Source organism: Mercenaria mercenaria, chromosome 2 (genome assembly GCF_021730395.1).
Source record: "Mercenaria mercenaria strain notata chromosome 2, MADL_Memer_1, whole genome shotgun sequence".
Lineage (NCBI taxonomy): Eukaryota > Metazoa > Mollusca > Bivalvia > Venerida > Veneridae > Mercenaria > Mercenaria mercenaria.
Window position 1 is genome coordinate 82,451,925 of NC_069362.1, and position 24,581 is coordinate 82,476,505.

A 24,581-nucleotide genomic window follows, 5' to 3' on the forward strand; every position below is an offset into this window, starting at 1 on the left:
TTTTTTCACCAAACTGAACAAAGTGTTTTGCCAAAAGTCTCGGGCCAGTTTTTATAACTGCCAAATGGGGCCCGGCATTTGGGAAATATTCCCTTAAAAATTTTTTTTGATAATCAAAGTACGAAAGTCTGAAAGGCATTGGGCTTGTGCATGGGTTTCTCTTATACTACTTTCGTGATTAGGCATTGTGGGGACATGCGCTTTTTTTAAAAGGCTCTAGTTTAATTTTAAATTTTAAGAACATTTCATCTGGTCCCCTTATCTTAATCCTTCTGTACATGTAGGCAAACAGAAAACACTGAAAATGAAGGTTAAACTAGAGCTGCTTTTGAGAATAATTACTGCTGACAATGTTAAAATAGCATCAAATTAATGAAAAATTTCCCCCAACTTCGTTTTATGGTATTTGCACATCAAAACAAATAGGTTTTTCAATCAATTGTTTTTTTAAACCATATTTTTTCTAAACATTATTTTTTGTAAAATTCAGCCATAAAAAAAAAGTGTAGTGCTTGATTTTTGTTGGACCGAAGGACCAGGCAATTTTTCACGGGGTCCTATGGAAAAACACACTATTGATGACATCATATATAAAAAATTTCCAAATGTATAATTTAATGAAATATTCCATTGTTGTAGACTTGCCTATTTCCAGTCATATGGCCAAGTAAACTGTATAGGTCTACATACTTAATATTTCACATTTTATTTCTATTATTCTGAATTATTGTACACAAAGAAAATTAACATTAGAAAGGATTTTTTTTTTAAATATTTATTCATCACTTCCTTAAATTTAAACGTGCAAACTACCAAAAAGCCATAAAAAATCTAATTTTTAAAAATTAAGAATCTCCAATAGCCAAACGCTTGAAGTCAGAAAAATAGCGATGATTAGTTTGCAGCACAATGGGGTTTTTTTAAAATTTAAATCCCTTTTCTCAAACAAGACAGACATACGTTTTGATGACAGGTTCAAGCAAGATCATTGTTAAAGAGTCCACACTCGAGCCAATGATTAAAATTAATTCAATCATGTTTTATTGTCACCTTTTTGCAAAATGGTAAGTGCTTTTTTAGCTAGCATTATTACTTTTTTTAAACCCCCATCAAACAGTTTGAGGGGGGGTATATGGAGTCGTTTTGTCGCGTCCCGTCCCTCCCCAAATAATTCTCGTTATTCCAAAGGTTTGTTAAAACTTAAAATACTGTTCCACCTTTTCACCCCACAGGACCAAGGGGCTAACTCTTGACACCAAGTTTTTAAAGAATTATGTCCCCTTTTTTTTTAGAATTTAAGGTTTATTTTGTTGTATTTTACTATATTCATTTTACTAAATGGATTTGATCAAAAATTAAAAAAGATGTTCAACCTCCACCCACATATTTGACACGGGCATAACTCTACAACCATTTTTTTTTTTAATTTTGCCCCCTTTTTACTTAGAATTTAAAAGGGTTTATTTTTTGTATTTTCCTATCTCAGTTACTACTAATGGGTTTGATTCAAACTTTAAAAAAAAAAGTTTCCCCCTCATCACCCACATCATTCCCCCCATATTTAACAAGTGAATAACTCGGGGCACCCAATTTTTTATGAAATTTTGTCCCCCTTTTTCTTAAATTTTAAGGTTAATTTTGTTTATTTTCACTATATCCAAATTATTACTAAAAGGATTTGATTCAAAATTAAAATAGTTTTTTCCACCTCATCCCCGATGATGTGACTAAGGTCTAAAATTGACTAAATTTTTTATGAATTATGTCCACTTTTACTTTAAAATTTTTGGTTGATTTTTATGTTTTTTTACTTACTCAAATTTTTACAAATGGATTTTATTTAGACAAAATAGATGTTCCACCCTCACACCCACACATGTACACAAGGTGCATAACTCTGACACCAATTTTCATGAATTAGCCCCTTTTTACTTAAATTTAAGGGTTTAAATTTTTATTATTTTTACTATATCTCAGTTACTATGAAGGATTTTATTTAGACTTAGTAGATGTTTCCCCTCATCACCCCATCATGTGACACAAGTGCATAACTCTGACACTAAATTTTTTTTTGAATTTTGTCCCCCTTTTACCTAGAACTTAAATTTTTTGATGTATTTTCCTATATCTCATTTGATTGGCTTAAGCCAAAGGAAGTACCTTTTTAGCTATCTGATTTTTTTTTAAAAAAAAAGATATTATTGTCACATTGAGCGGTTGTCGGGGCGCGTCGGGCGGGGTTGCCCGGTTAAGTTTTATGTTTAGGTCAGTTTTTCCCTAAAAAATCAAAAACTATTTCTTTGAAACTTGGAATCGTTCCCACATCATAAGCGGGCCCGTATAGCGAACAAAATCCATCTTGCTTTTTGAAGATTTATGGCCCCTTTTGTACTTAGAAAATATCAGATTTCTTGGTTTAAATTTTTTGTTTTTGGTCAACTTTTCTCCTAAATAAAAGCTTTCTTTGAAAATTTGGGAAAACTTGTTTTACCATCTAACGACCCTTACATCAAGAAACATAACTCCCTCTTTCTTTTTTTTCAGGATTTATTGCCCCTTTGGACTTTGAAACAGTTTTCTTGGTTAAGTTTTATTTTAGGGCAGCTTTTTTCCTAAACTAAAAAAGCTATTGCTTTTTAAAATTGCCAACTTGTTCACCAACATAAGGTGACCCTTTAAGAAAAACATAACTCCGTCCCGCTTTTTCAAAATTTGGCCCCTTTTTGGGTTAAAAAATTTTAGATTTTTTGGTTTAAGGGTTTTTTTTTTAAGGTCAATTTTTCTCTAAACTATCAAAACTATTGCTTTAAAACTTGCAACACTTTTTTGACCATCATAAGCGACCCTGTCCCAAAAGCAACATAACCCACCCTTTCTTTTTGCAATAATTATTCCCCCTTTTTGGCTTAGAAAATCATTTTTTGGTTAGTATTTTTTAAGTCAACTTTCTCAAAATATAAAAGCTTTTTGTTTTAAAGCTTGCAAAGTTTTTCACCATCATAAGGGGCACTGTACATAAAAGAAACAAACTCTTCCTGCTTTTTGCAAGAATGATGGCCCTTTTTAGATTAAAAAACCAGGGTTAGGGGACAATATTTCATTACACAAAAAAAAATCAATGAGCGTCCACCCCCCGCAAGGCGGTCTCTTTTTTAAAAACTTTTGTTCTGATTTTTTTTCCCCCCTTAAATTCCAGAATTAGTCTTTTTTTAAAACCTTTTTTTTAGTTTTTTAAATTTTTGGGTATTTTTCTAACTTTTTTATTTAAGCCCTAGGAAAAATAAAACATTTTTCTGGGTAACAGGGGTCGGTGACACCTTTTGAAAATTCACTTTTAGGTACTTAATATTAGAGATTTTTATATAAAAATTTTCTAGTATCACTATACTAATTATACTAGATTCTTTAGTGGGAAGCCCAGGATGAAGTACTCCAAAGTATTTTTAAGATTTCTTATGGTTGCCATTTTTCTGTGACAAGACCGTATGGTGGGGGTATGAGTGACTCCTGTGACAGTTCTAGTTGTGCTAAGATGACAAATTATATAATGTGCATGTTGTAATATAGGAGTAACAGCCTAATAAGTTATAATGACAACTATTGCTAAATCAAGGAGTTTCAAGCTAATAATTTACAAGGGCAATTATTGCTAAATCAAGGAGTTACATCCTAATAAGTTACAATGGCAATTATTGCTAAATCAAGGAGTTACAGTCTAATATGTTACAACGGCAATTATTGCTAAATCAAGGTGTTACAGCCTAATATGTTACAAGGGCAAATATTGCTAAATCAAGGAGTTACATCCTAATAAGTTACAATGGCAAATATTGCTAAATCAAGGAGTTACAGTCTAATATGTTACAAGGGCAATTATTGCTAAATCAAGGAGTTACATCCTAATAAGTTACAATGGCAATTATTGCTAAATCAAGGAGTTACAGTCTAATATGTTATAAGGGCAATTATTGCTAAATCAAGGAGTTACAGTCTAAAATGTTACAAGGGCAAATATTGCTAAATCAAGGAGTTACATCCTAATAAGTTACAATGGCAATTATTGCTAAATCAAGGAGTTACAGTCTAATATGTTACAAGGGCAATTATTGCTAAATCAAGGAGTTACATCCCAATAAGTTACAATGGCAATTATTGCTAAATCAAGGAGTTACAGTCTAATATGTTACAAGGGCAATTATTGCTAAATCAAGGAGTTACATCCCAATAAGTTACAATGGCAATTATTGCTAAATCAAGGAGTTACAGTCTAATATGTTACAAGGGCAGTTATTGCTAAATCAAGGTGTTACAGCCTAATATGTTACAAGGGCAATTATCGCTAAATCAAGGAGTTACAGCCTAATAAATTACAAGGGCAATTATTGCTAAATCAAGGAGTTACAGTCTAATAAATTACAATGGTGATTATTGCTAAATCCAGGAGTTACAGGCATATAAGTTACAAAGGCAATTCTTATATCAAGGAGTTACAGCCTTGTAAGTTACAATGGCAATTATTGTAATGGCAATTATTGCTAAATCAAGGATTTACAGTCAAAGTTACAAAAGCAATTTTTGCTAAATCAAGGAGTTACAGCCTAAGTTACAATGGCAAATATTGCTAAATCAAGGAGTTACAGTCTATGTTACAAAGGCAATTATTGCTAAACCAAGGAGTTACAGCCTTATAAGTTACAATGGCAATTCTTGGTAAACCAAGGAGTTACAGCCTAAGTTACAATGGCAACTATTGCTAAATCAAGAATATTTAACTGCTTTGTTAAAATGTTTTGCATTGCTAAGGTCCAACTTGACACAGATCACATATTAAAAAATTGAGCAATGGTGGTAATAAAATAATGCATTTAGAGAAGATGCCTTAAGAAATGGAACAAATTTTGCAAAATCATAAGCTCTTGATACCAGTTTCATCAGGACCATAATATAACATAGTCAAGGTTTTATGGGAACTTGCATTCTGTCTAAATATGTAAGTGTAGGTTTGCTGGAGTATGGACTGTGAACTATACCAGTCAGCTACCTGGTTATTAAGTTATGCTCAAGACAACAAATTTGAGCTTCATTTGTGACCTAGACCTTTGATTTACTGACATGGTTCAGGTGCTCTGCACAACGTCTCATCGCCACCTACCTACCTGTATGCCAAGTTTAAAGGCAATACTTTGAATAGTTATCAAGTTATGCTCTGAACAGGAAATACGTAGGACAAATTGACCTTTGAGCTCCATTTGTCACTTTAACCTTTGACCAACCAAGCTTGCTCATGTAATATGCACATCATCTCATCACCATCTACCTATATGAAAAGTTTAAAGTTAATATCTTAATAGGTATTAAGTTATGCTCCAGACACAAAACATAATGGACAGACAGATGGGCAAATGCACATGGCATTACACAATATTTGGTTTGTTTCTCCTAAAGTGGTTTATTAGCCCACCATCATCAGATGGTGGGCTATTAAAATCACTCTGCGTCCGTGGTCCGTCCGTCCGTCATTCCGTCCGTCCGTCCGTCCGTCCGTCCGTTAACAATTTCTCGTTATCGCATCTCCTCAGAAACTACTGGGGGGATTTTGACCAAACTTTGTCAGAATGATGTATTGATACCCTAGTTGTGTCCCCCTGAAAATCAGACTGGTTCAACAATTTATGAGTGAGTTATGGCCCTTTGTTTATTTCTATAATTTACATAGATTTATATAGGGAAAAACTTTGAAAACCTTCTTGTCCAAAACCACAGAGCCTAGGGCTTTGATATTTGGTATGAAGCATTATCTAGTGGTCCTCTACCAAGATGATTCAAATTATTTCTCTGGGGTCAAATATGGCCCCGCCCTGGGGGTCACATGGTTTATATAGACTTGTATAGGGAAAAACTTTGAAAAACCTCTTGTCCAAAACTACAGGGCCTAGGGCTTTGATATTTTGTATGTGACATCATCTAGTGGTCTTCAACTAAGATTATTCAAATTATACCCCTAGGGTCAAATATGGCCCCACCCTGGGGGTCATATGGTTTACATAGACTTATATAGGGAAAAACTTTGAAAATCTTCTTGTCCAAACCACAACGCCTAGGGCTTTGATACTTGTAATGTAGCATCATCTAGTGGTTCTCTACCAAGTTTGTTCGAATTATCCCCCTAGGGTCAAATATGGCCCCGCCCCGGGGGTCACATGGTTCATATAGACTTATATAGGGAAAAGCTTTTAAAATCTTCTTGTCAATAACTACATTAAAATTTGGACATGTATATTTTTGAGTGGCAAGATGAACCTTGACATGAGTTGACCTTGATTTTGACCTAGTGACCTACTTTCACATTTCTGTAGCTACAGCCTTCAAATTTGGCCATATGCATAGTTCCGTGTTTCAAAATGAAATTTGACATTGATTTTGACCTAGTGACCTACTTTCACATTTTTGAAGGTACAGTCTTCAAATTTGGACCACATGCATAGTTTTGTGTTCCGAAATGAAATTTGACCTTGATTTTGACCCAGTGACCTACTTTCTCATTTCTCCAGCTACAGCCTTCAAATTTGGACCACATGCATGGTTTTATGTACCGAAACAAACTTTGACCTTTACATTGACCTAGTGACCTACTTTCACATTTTTGAAGGTACAAGCTTCAAATTTGGACCACATGCATAGTTCTGTATTCTGAAATAAAATTTGACCTTGATTTTGACCTAGTGACCTACTTTCACATTTCTCAAGCTACAGCCTTCAAATTCGGACCACATGCATAGTTTTGTGTACCGAAATGAACTTTGACCTTAAGATTGACCTAGTGACCTACTTTCACATTTCTGTAGCTACAGGCTTCAAATTTAGACCACATGCATAGGATTGTGTACCGAAACAAACTTTGACCTTGACATTGACCTAGTGACCTACTTTCACATTTTTGAAGATACAGGCTTCAGATTTGGACCACATGCATAGATTTGTGTTCTGAAGTGAAATTTGACCCTTGATTTTGACCTAGTGACCTACTTACACATTTCTCAAGCTAAGCCTTCAAATTTGGGCCACTTGCATAGTTTTGTGTACCAAATTAAACTTTGACCTTAAGATTGATCTAGTGACCTACTTTCACATTTCTCAAGCTACAGCTTTCGAATTTGGACCACATGCACAGTGTTGTGTACGGAAATGAAATTTGACCTTGAGCTAGTCAGTAAGTCTTGAAATTTGGAACACTCCAAAATGGCACATTGGTGGGCGCCAAGATCACTCTGTGATCTCTTGTAAATAGATAATCTAGCCAATGATCAGACTAGCTCAAGAAACGTGCATGTTAGTGTGAACAACCCTAATTTTGAGGATGGACATGAAACGATACTATAAACTTACCACAAGGTCCTTTTATAAAACCATTACTACTAGTATCACAAGATGTGGTCATGACCCAAGCATGGTTTAGAGCATGGCTGGCATCTTACCAATGAAAGCAGACAGTTGCATCTCTTGTCCAGAAACATGAATTTGATAGACATGAACAATAAGGGTCCTCAAGTCAAAACCGCAACACAGATCGAAAGTTTGCTATCATCTTGCTTTCAAGAGATTAAACTATGCTATTAAAACATTAAAATAAAAAGAAACTAGAAATTTTGGATTTTTTTGCTTTTTTATTACTTTAGAAGGTACATCAATCCAAGGGTAACTACCTTATGGAAGCATAGTAAAGTTTAACACATTCAGCAATATATGTAAACAAACATAATATGTATAACAACTAAATCCATTCTTTATACAAAAACCAACAGTTCTGGAAAATAGAAACATTTATATAACTAGTCTAGCCAGCAGTAAAAAATACTTAAGAATAACATTTTTATCAAAAACTGCTTTTCTTTAGTCTCCGAATTTTTCTACATAAAAAACAAGCAGGGAAAAATTAAAGCACATCAGACAAAAAATATTTATCTTAAAAAAAATGTATTACTAATTTAAAACATTAAGTATTTTTCTCATTAAAAAGTTATCAAATTTCATATCTGTAAACCATCCCCCATTTTCCATCCCTCAAGAGTCAACTTGTCCTAAAATGAGACCACCATGAGAAATGTTTACAGGGGAGGTAACCAGTACCATATAATTTGCCTGACTTACAACAGGCATTCTCCCATTAACGAGCAGGAAAGATTCGAAATATTTATTTAAGTTTGGCAAAAGCTCTCTCTCTCTCTTGAGGTTTTTTAACAATTATCCAAGATGAAAATGACACGGATACTTTATCTTTCAAGTAGTGCTAGAGAACACTAACAGTCGAAACACTGTGTGAAAACATTTAGTTCAGTCTCAATCAACTGACAGAATTTGTTTGTGGAAGTGTTAAAACAGAGTTGTAAAATGTCAAGTAACTACACAATAAATCCAACTTATAGCTGTAATGCTTTAAATATTTTGATGTAACCTGGATTTCATAAACAAATTGTCATTGATAAGAGTTTAGCTCTACCAAATATTTTATGATAAACTATTACTGTGATATAAAAATTGTTTTAATTGCACTGAGTAGACGCAAGACAGTCTAGAAAAACTGGAACAGCACTCAAATCCCGATCCTTTAGTACCTATTTGCACATTCTGGACTAGCAGTTATGTATATATGATGTAATAAAATGTATGATTCCATCTGATATTACATGTGTAAAACAATTTGTACCATGGAAACATTATACTCTTTTATTTCTTAACATCTGGGATGTGATAGATACACAAACCAAGAGCAGTGACTTAATACTGGCAACACATTATGTACCCTATATTTAAATGACTTCTCTGTGGAACATTACAGTCACTGTCTTTAAAAAAAAATAAAAATGATCACATAAAACTACATTTAATTTGAGACAAAGTGATGACTTCATCAACTATACTGTTCAGTAACGAATGAGATTCGAAATTCTTTTTGTTCTAATTACTGATCAACTTCCCTGTCTAGTTTTAATTGAACTTTCACGTTATATGCTTGGTACCTTTGTCCTTTTTTATTACAATGAACAGCTTGCGATGTAAGCACTCAGCATTTTCAAAGAGGAGACAAGTCATTATTTTGTACCCCCATTCAGCGAGCTTGAATATCAAGCTAAGCCAGCCGATAGTTCTGAAACATTACTTTAACAAACTTCAAAATAAGACCGCACTGTACAACTGTAGTTAATATCTGGACTCAATGCAGTGATATATATCATAATTCAACACCTAGCCAGTACAATAAAGGCACTATTTATTTAACATGATATGTGTCTGACCTACATAAAAAGCATAAATAAAGAAAAGAGCCATGAAAAGTTTAAAGGATTCATACAATAAAATATACAGAAAATGTAGAAAAAAACACTCCTTTAACAGCTGTGGTGAACTGATATATACATGTACAAAATCAATATTAAATTACCATAAAATATGTAAACAATGAGCACAGTACTGTATACCACGTAAGTTTGGAATTTGGCTATTTCAGTGCTTTTATATGATATCTACTTGTTTAAACAGTTTTACATAAATGTAAGAGGTATCATAGCTGAAGGAAACATTTCACACGGAACTCAAAAACAAAACTCTTACAATTCAATTAAAAATAAAAGATCAATAATATTCTACAACTGTCAAATTCTATCATCTTGGGTAAGCTTAAAATTTTGACACATTTAAATACATGGCACATGCTTCCATGTGTTAATACACTGTCATTTGGAAGTGCGTATATATACCTGCTCTGTCATAGAACTAGTAAAATTGAAATATTCTGCAATCTGATACCCTCTTTTCAAAGACAGTTTACTGGCACACTCATTTTCAATTCTGAACCAAACTTGGCATCAGTTAAATGAAAAAACAAATGCGACATTTTGGAGCAAATATAGACAATTATGCATAAGTCTTGTTGAATATATCACATCCGATAAAGTGTATACATGATTACAATATAAATATGCTCTTAAAAATATAAACATCTTCACTATACAGTTAAACTCTAACAAAAACATTTCTAACCTCAAGCTAACACTTCATTTGTAAGTTCTATTTCAGCTTTCAAGCACATTTAGCAACTTTACCACTGTCCTTTCAGTACTTTGATAATTTCGTAGCAGACCACTTTTGTAAACTTTGTTGAAACATCTTTTAAAATTTTTGATGAATTGTCTATTCTGTCTTCTATTTAAAAAAAATGATTTTACACCACTTAGTTACAAAACATAAAATGTGTACAAATACAAAATCCCACTCAAATCAAATAGAACAATCTTGAAACACATGGGTTAATTTTGAAAATAGTTTTTACACATTTATCACCGTATATCTATACAAGTGGATGGTTCCAACTACTATGTAAGGTAGAAAGGTCTGAAAATAAAAGCATTTTATACAGGTAAATCCTTACATAAGATCTAAGGGGGTTAGGACATTTAGCTCAATGTAAATGCTGTCAACAATTTCTGATGTACACATGCATGCAATACTAATATAGTGGACATATGAGAGGTGATAACACATTGAGAACTCCCACTGAAATCTTACACTGTCATGCATACTAATGTCCTAAAACTGTCAACATATTTACATGGTAATGTCAGTGAAGCTTTTTATATTTTCTAAACTTCTAAGCAATTTTACTAAAAATGGTTCAGTGTATTTTCCTAATGCATTGGTTAAATACAATAAGTAAGCTCTTTCACCTAACTTCACTGAGATATATGTAAACAATTTGAGGTTTTACAGAGATAATAACAATACAATGCGTTCCAGGGAGATCACACACAAGAGGCGCAGCACTAAGGTGACTATGGTTACACAACTTGAATATCCTAGAGTTATCTCCCTGTGCTTATCGTGCATGCTTCTTGCAGTAAGGTTTTCCAGATTTGGCATAAAATGCTTGACCTTCCAAATTCACCTGGCAAGTCTGAAATTGATAGGACAAATCAAACATGAACACTTAAATGTACAGAATACAGTATTGTAAATATGCAGTTAATATGATATGAAACTTGTTTCTTCGTTTTAACATGCTAAAAATAGATAAAAAATGCAAGACTTGGAAATCCTCATTATTTTCAGGATAAATTAAATACTAATGATACATACTATTTTTGATGATCTAACACAAAAGTTTATAACATGCCGTGTGGTGACATCCTAACATATTATGTTACCTGTGTATAGCCACAAATATTAATCATTATTACTTTAGCTCAATTCCAAAGGAAACTTGAAGCTCTGATGAATCAATACTTGTGTCATTCTAAGTACTCTATTGTGATGCTAACTGGTTTGAACCAACAACTTTCCAGTCAGACAACTTAATCAATAGCCGCTCCCCCCCCCCCCCCCCCCCCCCCCCCACACACAGGAAATACCATTGGGCTGCATTCTGACAAAAATGCTTGGAACTCAGTTATCAACACTCCACTATAAATTGTACTGTATCAATAACTCAAACTTCCAAAGCTTTTTATTTCTTTCTCTCAGCACAGCACACAGACAGCAAGATAGACAACTTACAGAGCAGTTGAAGCACTCAGAGTGGTAGTTATTTCCCAAAGCTTCAACCCATTTGTCACCGGGTTCAATTGGGAAATTACAAGAAGAGCACATAGTCTGGTAAAGTTGACGCCAATCTGTAACATAAAATGCAACATTTTAATATTGTTGCAGCAGATAAATGGTCACAAAGTTCAATAATACAAGTTTTATTCTGAAAATCGTCAGTTCTCACAAATTAGAGAGAAAAAGGTTAAATTGTAATATTTTATCTATTCTGACAAACTACAACATTATTTTCTTTTCACTATGTTTGCCACCATCAATGTTAATGGAAAATAATTTTCTAGAAAGAACTGAGCAAGTTGTGAACATGTTTTAGATTTTGTATGTTTATGTTGAAAGTTATTTTTGTGAAAGTTTGTCTTTCTGAATGTTTAACCAGTCGACATTCTGCGTGTAAAGCATAATCAATAATGTGGTGGACAAAATGACTAAGATAGTCAATCATCAAAATCTTTACCTAGAAGAGGATCTAACATATGGCCTCCTGTTATACCATTTAGTTCTGGTATTAACTTGGGCTAGATCAGTTATTATCAACTGTGTTTGATGTTATTTTACTTACAGCCCAAGAACCTTGTCTTCATTCTGTTTTATAAGAATGCAGTACTGAGATGTATAAAGGCAGAGACAATAGAGGATATGATATTAAGTACATACCGTTCTCACAGTATGGGTTTCCATCTTCTAGATGGAACTGTGTGCCTCCAATTGGTTGCTTACACTGATGGCACAAGAAGCACTTCGGGTGATATTGCTTGTTGAGAGCATTTACACATTCCTGTAATACAAACAATACACTGCAATTGCCAATATTACTACTCATTTAACCTTTAGCATGCTAGGTAAATTGTCGTCTGCTGCAAATGTTGTCTGCTAAAATTGTTAAGTTCATTCAATTTGCTCCAAAACTGAAAGATATATTGTCAGAGTAGCAAACAGCTTGGAACCTGATCAGACGCCGATTTAATCGGCATCTGATCTGGTTCCAAGCTGTTTGCAAAGGCTGTTTAATTCGCCTGCAGCAGGCTAAGGGTTAATGCAATATTTTGTTTCATATCCTGGATACTGTATTTGTAGTCAGCTAATGTAACTTAAGAGTTCCTGCAATCTACACTAGTACTAACTTGTATTCAGTAACTGACTAACTTGGGTACATGGTTCTGAGGTGGGGAATGTATGTCTTCTAAATAGCCTCAGTGCAACTCTAGACATGGTTTCACTTAATTTCTGTTCCTTATTTGTATAGACAAATAATAGTCAAGTCAACCTAACCATGTACTTGTATTTTTTAAGGAAGTAATTAAAGTTCTCTAAACAGAATTTGGAACTTTGTATTTCCAAAAAAAGGTATACATGTATAGGGTAAAAAAGCATAACAAATAGTGATTACGGTTTTCAAATGAACTGATTGAAAAAATGACAATCAGCTGTAAAACACACAGCAAAAGAATAACCTTTCAGAAATTCAGAAATATCTCTACATATTATCGGCTGCAATAAAGAAAGCAAAAATAAGGCCATCTTACAATCATCATGGAGAACATATAACTTGCTGAAAATTCAAACATACAACCTGATTTGATGTTTTCTGCTATACCTATTTAGGTATAAACCTGGCAGGCATTATCCACACAGTGCTGCAGTCCCTACACAAAAAAACTTACTGAAGGGACTTTTGGTGGTCAAGGTCACTGACTTTGAATCATTTGCCCTATCTATTCGATCCCTGTTTGAGGACACAAAAACTGACTTGTAGGTTGGTGGTTCTACTGTTTGTCTGTGTTTGTGATCATAATGCTGACAATGGCACCTTGGATCTTCCTCCTAGGATCCATAATAAAAGCTGGAAAACTGCTGTATGACCTCAATTTTGTCATTCTGAATTAAAACCAAACACAAACACAACTTACCCCAATAATGGCAGCTTCACACTTGGCACAGTGAGGTGCAAAGTAGAGCTCATAGTCTTTCTCACAGTAGAGGAATCCATTCTCCTCAACAAAGCCAATATCAATCAGTTTCTCCCCACAGCGAGGATTGGCACAGATAAAGTGATCCGGGCACCAGCTCTTACCCATTGCAACAACAAATGGTCCTCTGTAAAATAATATCACATCAATGTTGAAGTGCACATACATTAACTAGAGGTGCTTTTGAGAAAAGCGCATGTCTCCCACAACTGCCTAATCATCTGAATAGTAAGTCTGTCTTTGTATACTGTTTGTGGCCTACTGGTATTCACATGTTGGAGTAACTGGTCTACAATGTTGTATCGGTAGTGTTGGAGTAACCGGTCTACAATGCTGTATCGGCAGTGTTGGTAATTATGTTCAAGGGCCATAATTCCGAAGAGCCTTGGCGGATTTGGCTAGTTATCAAACTTGACCGAGGACTTATTAGCAAACACATTTTGTTCAAGTTTGGTGAAGATCAGACGAGAAATGTTCGACTAGAGAGTGCGGACTAGCTTTGTGACAGACAGACACATAGACAGGAGTAAATCAATGTCTCCCACATCACTGTGTTGTAGAAGACATAATTATCAGACAAAATGTGTAATGCTGTATCAACTAGAAACTTTAAATTAATGACTCAACTACCAAAATTTATGTCTCGTTACACTTGTTTATCTGCCTAATATAAATGTAGAGCTATCAGTAACAAAATATTCACATCTCCTTTTCAAACATATACATTTTCTTTTATAAAAACATCAGAACATATTTCTGGAATGTTAAATGCTCTTCATTTAAAAATATTCAAAACTGACTATAGCAATGAGTTATTTACCTGATGGGACTTCCACATGAGGCACAAATGGGTACCCTTCCTCCATCTCCTGTCTTAACAACAGCGTCTCCAAGCTTACCCCTCACTGCACCCACCCCTGTAGGTTTGGGTGGGGCTCCCCGTGGAGCTTGAGGTGGAGGTGGGGCAACATTAGGAGTAAATGGTTTGGCAGGTGGGGCACTCCCTCCTCCCTGTCCTGGAGTCCATACACCTGGCTTTGGTGCTGCAATGAAATATTGTAAACTTTAATCATGGTAACTACAAACAATGTTGTTTTACAGAGTATGAAAGTGTAATACTTTAAATGACTGTATGAAATACTCTCTTTGCTTTAGAGAACAGCCTATCTATTTGGTAGCTCACACATGGAAAATATCTCTTGCATTGTAGCTAAAGAACAAATTTTATTCAAACACAAAAAATAACCAGAAGGAATAATTCAGTATTTAATCATACAACCCATTTACATATTTATACTTAAAATATAAATAAAGACTGTGTAAATTAGGAATTTCTACAAATACTATCTAAATTCAAAGCTTTTCATTACAAATGTATTCAAAGTAAGAAAATTTATCAGTTCCTTTATTTTCTGAAGGTCACAAGAAAATAAATCAAGATACAAGTATGTCAGAAATTGAATAATAATTACCTGGTGGCGCTCTTGCAGGCTGTGAGACAGGCTGGTCACTGAAAACAAAAACACTTGTCTTAGAACAGTTAACTTATAATCATTTTACTTCCCACCAATTAATGGCATCAGATTCAATGAATTATCTGAACTGGCGACACCACTGTTCATTACAATTATTACAGGAAGAAATAATAAGCATACAATTGAAATATTCATTATGTGTAACCCAGCAACAAAGTAAATTATTAAAAATAATGTTTAAAGATAAAGAATCTCCCACTTCAGTGATAATTTGTTTTCTCAAAAATAATGTACAGTTTCACCACAGGCACTATGGTTATGATAACAAATGTTGAAGCTGGTATATGTGATGTACATGATGTGCTATAAAACAATGAAGTTACAGTTGGTCTTTACCTAATTTATTTTACAACAAGCTTCTTCCCCTCCACACCCCCACCCACCCCGACCAAAAGCTAGCAAAATTTAATAAAAAGATTACTTTTTATATGCAGCAGACAAGTGTAATTAAGGATGTTTAAACTTTACTAATAATATTGTCCCCTGAAATACCTTAAATAACCACAATTAAACTTTTATACCAATTATAGTTGTGTAGATACATTTGCAATATAGTGTAGAATAACTAGCTCTCTGATACACAATAAAGCAATAACTATGCTAAAAGCACATCCCTAAGGCAATACGAATTTGATATATATATATATACTATTTATATGAAACACTACATTGCAGATTTATGTATTACAAAGATAAATTTATAACAAATCAACACAATTAAGTTCTATTAAAATGGTCATCAAAACATCAGAACTTTAAATTTTTTAAGTTATTTGGTAAGCTAGCAAGACAAAACCTTGTTTTTAATTACAACAATGCACCAAACAATGCTCCCACATAAGCCTACTTAAAAAAGCACTATATTCTGGTCAAAGCTCTTTGAAGCGCAAAAAAAACTCCTTTTATAATTAGCTTTCACAGCAATATCTTAACCCATGCAGGCTTTACCATAACTGACGTTCTAACTCTTTAAATGAACGTGAATGTTCTGGAACGCGTATTTCTGCTTTATATGGGCGGAGCTCATGTTCATGAACCAGCTGGAAGGTTTCCGAAGGGTATTGTATGTTAGTTTCTCCAAAATTTCTTGGACTTGTAGCAGAAGATTCACTATCCTTTATATTATCTGATTCTCTGTAAATATTTCAGCATGCAACAGCTAAACACCCACTCCTCATACAAAATACATGCTACATTTCAATGCACTAAAACATATAAACAATTAAATTTTATCTTCTCTGCCCAAACTTTATATATTGTATAGAGAGAAGCTTTGTTTTAAACACAGTCCTACATTTAACAAGAGCTGTCAGAGGACAGCAACGCTCGACTATCCAACAGCCTGGTCAATTCATTGAATATAAGTCGAAAACGGGGCATTATTTTGTAAAATTGCAAAACAGGGTTATGGAACCTGTACACTGCATATCAGCTCATGACAGTGGACAAGTGAATGAAGTTTCAATCCACTCTCATTATTAGGTAGAGACTGAGATACTATCTAACATATAAAAACTTAACCAAAAACTGCTAAGTCGAAAAAAGGGCATTATTTTGTAAAAATGCAAAGTAGATTTATGGAATCTATGTGTGAAGTTTCAATCCATTACCATTAGTGAATACTGAGATACCAGCTTACATACAAAACCTTAACCAAAAATTTCTAAGCTGAGAAAGGGGCATAATTTTGTAAAAAAGCAAAATAGAGTTACGGAACCTCTGCAATGTAAGTCAGTTTATCACAGTGTGAAGTTTCAATCCATTCCCACAAGTGGTTACTAAGATACCAGCTTACATACGAAAACTTAACCAAATTGGGACGCAAACACATGGGTGAGTCCAATAGCTCTACCTATTCCTTGAATAGAGCTAAAAAGAAGGTTTTAGACTGATCTATGTTAATGAAAATGGTACTACTTCTTTTTCTAATAATTAGATGCAAAAAATGTGTTCCTATTTACTTTCAAACTATTGATTAACAATTTTTTTTAACTCTTTAAAAACCCCTTGTATTGCTAAGTGCAAATATAAATGGCTGCTATTTACACTTTCAAAACATGATCTTGAGATTTTTCAGGTTTTATGCTGGGACTTCCTACCACTACCTCTACTTCCCTACATGGAACACATTTTCTACACACACTCAAAATCTAAGATACACTTAAAATCTTTCAGCACTCTTTGCTTTAATTTGCCAAATGTTATATGTATGATAGGAATTACCCAAGCTGTTTCTCTAACTGTTTAATTGTCCTCGTTTGTTTTACATCAGCAGGTTTTTCCTGCTGTTCCGATGTATTTTCCTGCTCATGCACAAGCTTAAATGTTTCTGAGGGACGGTACAAAAGTTTACCCTGAGCATCAAATTTTATCCCTTCATCCTGGTCTCCATTTGTCCTGTAAAAAGTACATGCAAAAACCATGCAGGAATTATTACAAAAATAACATGGGTGCTAATGTTAGAAATTGACTACAATAATCAGTTAGTACTGTGTAAAAATGGTACAGGAAGTTCGTTTATCTTTATAAATTTAGTATACTTGACACTTCATCTTTAAAAAGGAAACAAAATGAAGTCTTATTTCTCAATTACTCACCAGAAATAGTGAGCATTGTTTTCAGATTTTTTAGGGAAGTTTATACTGACTTAATGCTGATAAAGATCATTACAGTCGGGCATATGAAACAATGTCTTTAACTACACAGTACTGACTGGTCTAAGATAGGTTTTTGTACTTGTCATATCATACAAAAAGACAGTTAATTCAAAATATCTTATTCAAATCCTTGTACTTGTCCTTAAGTTTCCCTAATGTCAATTAGATCAACCATAGGTCGGAAGACCATATCAGACATACAAAATAGACAAATATTATCAATCTTTCAAGAAATTGTCCTGTCCTATACATTAATTTGTACTGGAACTCATTCCTGTGAAGAATCAAAAATCTTTTTTACAACTAGTGATTTGCTTTGACAATCCCATTACAGTCAAGTGTCAACGTCACTGGCTATTCAACATACATGTAAATAAAATTATGTGGTGAAAATTTATTAAATACATGCTAAAAATCAAGTTAATGAATACTATGTATGTATTAGTCTGTAATAAATGGCAATTTCTTGCAGTCATCTTTTTTTTTAAAAACAACTCAATAAAATAAACTAGAAATCAAGACCGAGAGAAAGCAATTTTTATTTTGGGATGCATTTCTTGCTAAAGAATCACCTAGGAGACCCTTAGACCAGAGAAGGCTTTGAAGTAAACAATATATATTTCCATGCAGTTAAATATTGGGATTTGGAAAGAATATAATTTCATATCATTTCTAGCAAAAACTACTAAAGATAGAAATGTAAATCAACATGCAACAGTTTAATACAACAATCTTGAATACACATCCAAACTTATTTCCATCAAAGAATGAGTTAACCAGAGACATGATGATAGAAAAATATCTGATACTGTCGTCATAAAGAATTTAAAAGAATCAGATATTCCACAGGAATACTGCTGTTCCAAAAAACGGTTCTTTTTTCATATTAAACTTAGCTGCCATCTAGAGAACATCTGAAGTAAAATTATACAGCAGATACTGGCAAAAAATATTTGAAACAAGTTTCAGCTGCAAGAAGACATAATCCAAGGAAATGCACTAGAACTCCTAAACAGGAAGGCAATATGTAAGTGCCCCATCAATACACCATTCAACATAATATTTCAACAAGGGTGCCATAGTCACAAAATACGCCTGTCAAGAGTTTGTTGTCATTCTTGTACCTGACCTTTGACCTCTAAGTGTGACCTTGACCTAGGGACCTGGTTTTTGCACATGACATTCCGTCTCATGATGGTGAACAATTGTGCCAAGTTACATCAAAATCCCTCTAAGCATGAAGAAGAAATGCTCCAGACAAAATTGTCATTCTTGTATCTGACCTTTAAGTGTGACCTTGACCTTAGACCTAGGGCATATAAAAATTAAAACATTTCACATTTGAAAACTACACATTCAACTTAATTAGTAAAAGGAGCAAAATTGGAATGCCACAAAACAGCATCATTCCAACAGAAACACCAGTCTGAGACAATACTGAAACATAGGAACTAGTCTAGCAAGGGAGATCACTCCATGCTAAAATACCTCTTCCAAGGGGCATTAACTGTCCCTGGAGCTTGTGGTGGTTCTGTAATAGTTAATCAATTTTGTGATAATAAATACAAATTGAAATGCAATTGTAAAAAAACATAACATTTCCCAGAGCATAATCAGTAACTCACCAACACACATTCTTTACATAGCATTTTGCTCAGTCTAATAAAATAGTGTATTTTGATTCAGTTTAGAAACAACAGTAAAAGTATATAAAAACCTCAAGTTTCTAATTTTAATTATGTGCTGCTGAGTGACTGATGTTTGCAATGGCTGTACAAAGTTCACCATACTATCTGTATATTTCTGATGTAGGTAATACATTACAGTTTAGCATCTATACAGATAATTTAGTGACAGTATGTTAAGTATTCATGTATTGTTTATTCCAAACTGCCAACAATGAGTGACAATACATGGCATTTCGGTGTCATTAATAATTACCCTTCACTCGTATTCTGTGCACTGGTAGCAAGTGTTTGTTGTTTCTCAACATTTGCACCTGAATATAGGCCTACAGGTGAATTGAACTGTTTGTTAACACCAGCACTTGGTGATGGGCTCCTACGTAGGTCAACCGTGGGTCGCAGGCCAGCTGGAGGGTCTGTAACAGAGCTTGCCATGACAACAATGATCATGCAGATATTTCAGAACAAAAACATAGTACTGCACAATATTTAATAAAAGCTGGCACACATACAAAGTCTTCTTGTACTGCTAAACAAAGATGAATTCACCTCATGTATTTTCTGCATAACTTTTTACCTACTTCTGTTTCTTAGTTTATACTAATTTGTTTTAGCTCGATTGTGATGAAAGCTTCAAGCTTATTGTAACCACTCTCGAGTCCGCTTCCTGGAAAAACCAGTACTGGTGTCATATGAGAAGTCATGGTCGTGAACCCAGTGGGGCTCTAACCCACGACCCCTGGATTGAGCGGCCGACACCTTATCCACTAGACCACTGCTCCCCTTTACTTCTGTTTCTTAAAACACAAAATCTGACTTCTTAATTTAGAATTCTTCATACATAATGTAACCTCAAAATGAATAATGGTCATTGCTTTTCAAAATATCTGTGAATTCATCTAGTTTTACATATGAAATATTTCTCAAGGGAGAGCTACTAAGAAATGCATTTTACCAAAAGAAAGTTAATAGTTCTCTTGCATAAAACCAACAGGTCAATTACATTGATTGTGCAAATTCAGTCCCATCAATTTGTTTTTCTACAAATATAGCCGATTGTTCACCTCTAATTTCTTGACCGTAAGTGCCACATATTATCTATAGTTGCAAAATGAACTCATTAGTTACTATGTAACCTAGCCGTAAGTCACAAACAAAAGTTCAAGTGTATAGTTAACCCACCAAGTTAGCTGTAATTAAGACTAATTACTGTTCTTTTGCATACAACTGACCAGTCCTAAAATAACCTTTCTAACTGCATTAAATTTTACAATTACTGTGATATAGCTTCAGCTTTTAAAACTGAATCGCTAACACTACATCTGAATAATCAGCTGTAATATTACAAAATTATTTGATGTCAACAGTCAATACTATTGCCAGAGATCCCAGGACAAATAGTTCTGACTATTGCCCGCCAAGCCATTTAATAAATGATTTATCACATAAAAATCTGAAAAACCTGCTTTACAACAAAATTCAGCTGTAGTTGTCCAGTATGTACCAACCTTGTCCACTGTCAAGTGTATCTTGAAGGAATTTAAATGACCTAGATTGGTGACTACCGGGACCTGTTTTTTCTTCGACATCAGCATACTTGGAATAACTTGATGGACTGAAAATATAGCAATGTTACAATGTAAACTACAGAAAAATAGTTTTCTGTCTAGCATCGTATTCTTTGTATTACTTCAACAAAATCACTCCTTTTGATAACAGCCAGATCAAGGATTTGCACCTGCTTCAGCATCAACATAAGGTCAACAAGAGCTGTCTCCACAGGATGACACATGCCCCCGATGGCACTTTAAATGAATAGTTATGGCCGATGTTCGAGTTTAGGACCTTTGACCTACGGATCTGGGTCTTGCGCGCGACACGTCTTACTGTGTCACACATTTATGCGTAGTTATTTTAAAATCCATGCATGAATGACAAAGATATGGACCGGACACGCCCATCAATGCACTATCATGAAAAAAGACCTTTAACGTCTAAGTGTGACCTTGACCTTTGAGCTACGGACCTGGGTCTTGCGCATGACACGTCGTCTTACTGTGGTACACATTCATGCCAAGTTATTTGAAAATTCATCCATCGATGACAAAGATATGGACCGGACACGCCCATCAATGCACTATCCCTTAATGTCTCAGTGTGACCTTGACCTTTAAGATACGGACCTGGGTCTTGCGCGCGACACGTCATCTTACTGTGGTACACATTCATGCCAAGTTATTTGAAAATCCATCCATCGATGACAGAGATATGGACCGGACACGCCCATCAATGCACTATCCCTTAATGTCTAAGTGTGACCTTGACCTTTGAGGTACGGACATGGGTCTTGCGTGCGACACGTCGTCTTACTGTGGTACACATTCATGCCAAGTTATTTGAAAATCCATCCATCGATGACAAAAATATGGACCGGACACGCCAATCAATGCAATAACCTTTAATGTCTAAGTGTGACCTTGACCTTTGAGCTACGGACCTGGGTCTTGCGCGCGACACATCGTCTTATTGTGGTACACATTCATGCCAAGTTATTTGAAAATCCATCCATCGATGACAAAGATATGGACCGGACACGAAAAATGCGGACAGACCGACAGACCGACAGACTGACAGACCGACAGACAGACGGTTCAAAAACTATATGCCTCCCTTCGGGGGCATAAAAACTGCAATGGAAGTAAGGCACCATGACATTTTCAAAACTGTAGCAGTGATGCTTGTCCATGTTGTTTCATGGACTTTTAAGCTAGGTGCACATCATAATAAGTACAGACACCTTCAGTAATAAAACTAGAAAGTGCTGCATCTTTTCAAATAAAGTATTAATGTGTTACACAACTTTCATCAAACTGAGGTCACATTACTCTTGAAGGCAGGCATTGAACATCTAATCAGGACAGGAAGCAATCTATTCAACATTTTATCAGTATGCTTGCATTTCAGCATTTATCCACCTGTAAAATATAAAATACATCACACTGAAGTCAATATTTAACTTGAGAATTATGCTGCCAAGAATGCTGTGAATTCCAACTACTGCTGCAAAAAAATTGAGAAAACAGACTCCAATAATGCAATTCATTTCTGGTAGTCTGTAACTGTATTGTACTGACAATAAAATGTTTCTCTGTACAGCAGAACCCCTCTAAACTGGACAACCTTTATACCACACTTTTAGTCCGGTTTAGATAGTTATCGGTTTAGAAAAGTTTAGAATCTTGTGACTGTACAACTCTTCTATTCAGATTTAATAAACAGAACGAAAGAAGTGCAATAAAACAAATCCATGTTCAAAGACTATTTTAATTTTATTTAAAATGGCGCTGTGTGTAGCAACAAGGTTTGACATTCACTAAATGGCCAATCTCACTTATAGTCTAGCAAGATTTTAGTGTTAATTTTCAAGGATCAAAAATCACCAATACCATGTTTTAGAGGTATTTTTAAATGGTTTTAATTAGCATTCTTTTTAACAAAACTAGAGCTGCTTTTGAGAAAAGCGCATGTCTCCCACAACTGCCTAATCATCTGAATAGTAGTATATGAGTCAACAATGCACCAAGACCTCGACTGCCTTATCAGACTTTCAGTGCTTATCAAAAACAAGTTTCAAAGGTCATAATTACGAAGTGCCTGGGCCGATTTGGCTAGTTAACGAACCTGACTGAGGACTTATTGGCAAACACATTTTGCTCAAGTTTGGTGAAGATCAGAAGAGAAACGTTCAACTTAGAGTGCGAACAAGATTTGTGACAGACAGACAGACACACACACACACACAGACAGGAGTAAATCAATATGTCTCCCACACCACTGTGTGGTGGGAGACATAATTATCTGGTATCATGAAAAACAAGGTATCTGATTTACAGGGGTCAAACTGATAGAAAAGTATTTTGGACCAGGCAATGTTAAGTTTAGCCAGGTACATGTATACAGTTTACTGGGGGGACCTGTTTGGAAGGGTTCTACTGTAATATCCTTCATATAAATCCAGAGCTGTTTTTTTTCTGACTGACAAATCAAGTCATCCATCAATAGGCTAATAAATGTTTCTCTGTGTATTCTCAAACTTGGTCTATGCTAAACCTTATATTGCTTGCACTCATTGAAAAAAAAAAGCTGTCTGAGGGCAACTACACTAACTATTCAAAAGCCTTGCCACTAAAACAGTTATATCACTGAATACCTTACTAGGCATAGCTTTGTTCAAATGCAAGAAAGAGTAACTGCTCTTGTGCATTGTATGCAATATCACCACAGTGAAAATGTGGGTTTAATTTCAATCCATTCCAACAAGACTTGGTGGCTACTATTAAAGATCATAAAGATATCAGCTTAAATACAGAAACTTAACCAAGAATTGTCTAACACAGGGCATAACTTATGGAACCTATGAAGAGCATGACAGATCATCATGGCGGCCGAGTGTATATTTACATTCGCCCTATTCTTTTCCAGTGAAAATTATGATGTTCATTTTGTATGTACAGTAAAAGGACAGGCGCCAAAGTTAAAACAAGGCTGTTTAGTGATAACGAGTCAGTGTTTTTACTACATCCGTGTAAATTCAGGGAGAACGTTCTTTAGACGACTTTGCAGTTGTTCAGTCTGGTGACAGTGGAAAAACTAGAACTGTCACAGAAGTGACGAATACCCCCACAATACGGTCTTGTCACAAAAGAATGGCAACCATAAGAAAGACATGGCCACAAGAAGGTGCAATTCAAATCGAACTTGACCTGTATGATGTTACACCTGTGTACCAAAATTTATCTAAATCTGTCAAGCCTTTCGTGAGTTATTGTCTGGCAACCATGAGTCTGACAAATTTTAAGTTGGAAAGGGGCCATAACTACATATGAAATTGGTGGTTTGTAGCCAAAGTCGAACTTTACCTGTATTTTATGATGTTACACCTTGTGTCATATGATATGGGTGATGAGGTTGAACAACTATTTTAAGTTTGAATCAAATCCATTTAGTAATAAAACCCTTCCAGGCACATAGATGTTATGAAGCAAAAACCAAATATCTAACCTTTGACCTTGAATTGTGACCTTGACCTATGACCATCAGGCATAGGTGATGTGTTCAACACGTCATCTGGTCTTGAGGAAT

General features: G+C 34.7%; 1 protein-coding gene across 1 annotated transcript; it reads right to left on the reverse strand.

Moving 5' to 3' along the window:
• Window positions 1-7,855: 7,855 nt before the first annotated feature.
• LOC123564440 (PDZ and LIM domain protein Zasp-like) lies at window positions 7,856-23,148 on the reverse strand. Its single transcript, XM_053526906.1, has 12 exons — window positions 23,121-23,148; window positions 22,433-22,499; window positions 20,948-21,054; window positions 19,243-19,285; window positions 17,321-17,494; window positions 16,046-16,231; window positions 15,035-15,072; window positions 14,383-14,605; window positions 13,503-13,689; window positions 12,250-12,370; window positions 11,548-11,663; window positions 7,856-10,948 (listed from the first exon to the last, which is right to left on the reverse strand). The coding sequence occupies exons 1-12, from the start codon at window positions 23,146-23,148 to the stop codon at window positions 10,871-10,873; spliced, it is 1,368 nt and encodes a 455-aa protein (XP_053382881.1). The 3' UTR covers window positions 7,856-10,870.
• Window positions 23,149-24,581: the final 1,433 nt, after the last annotated feature.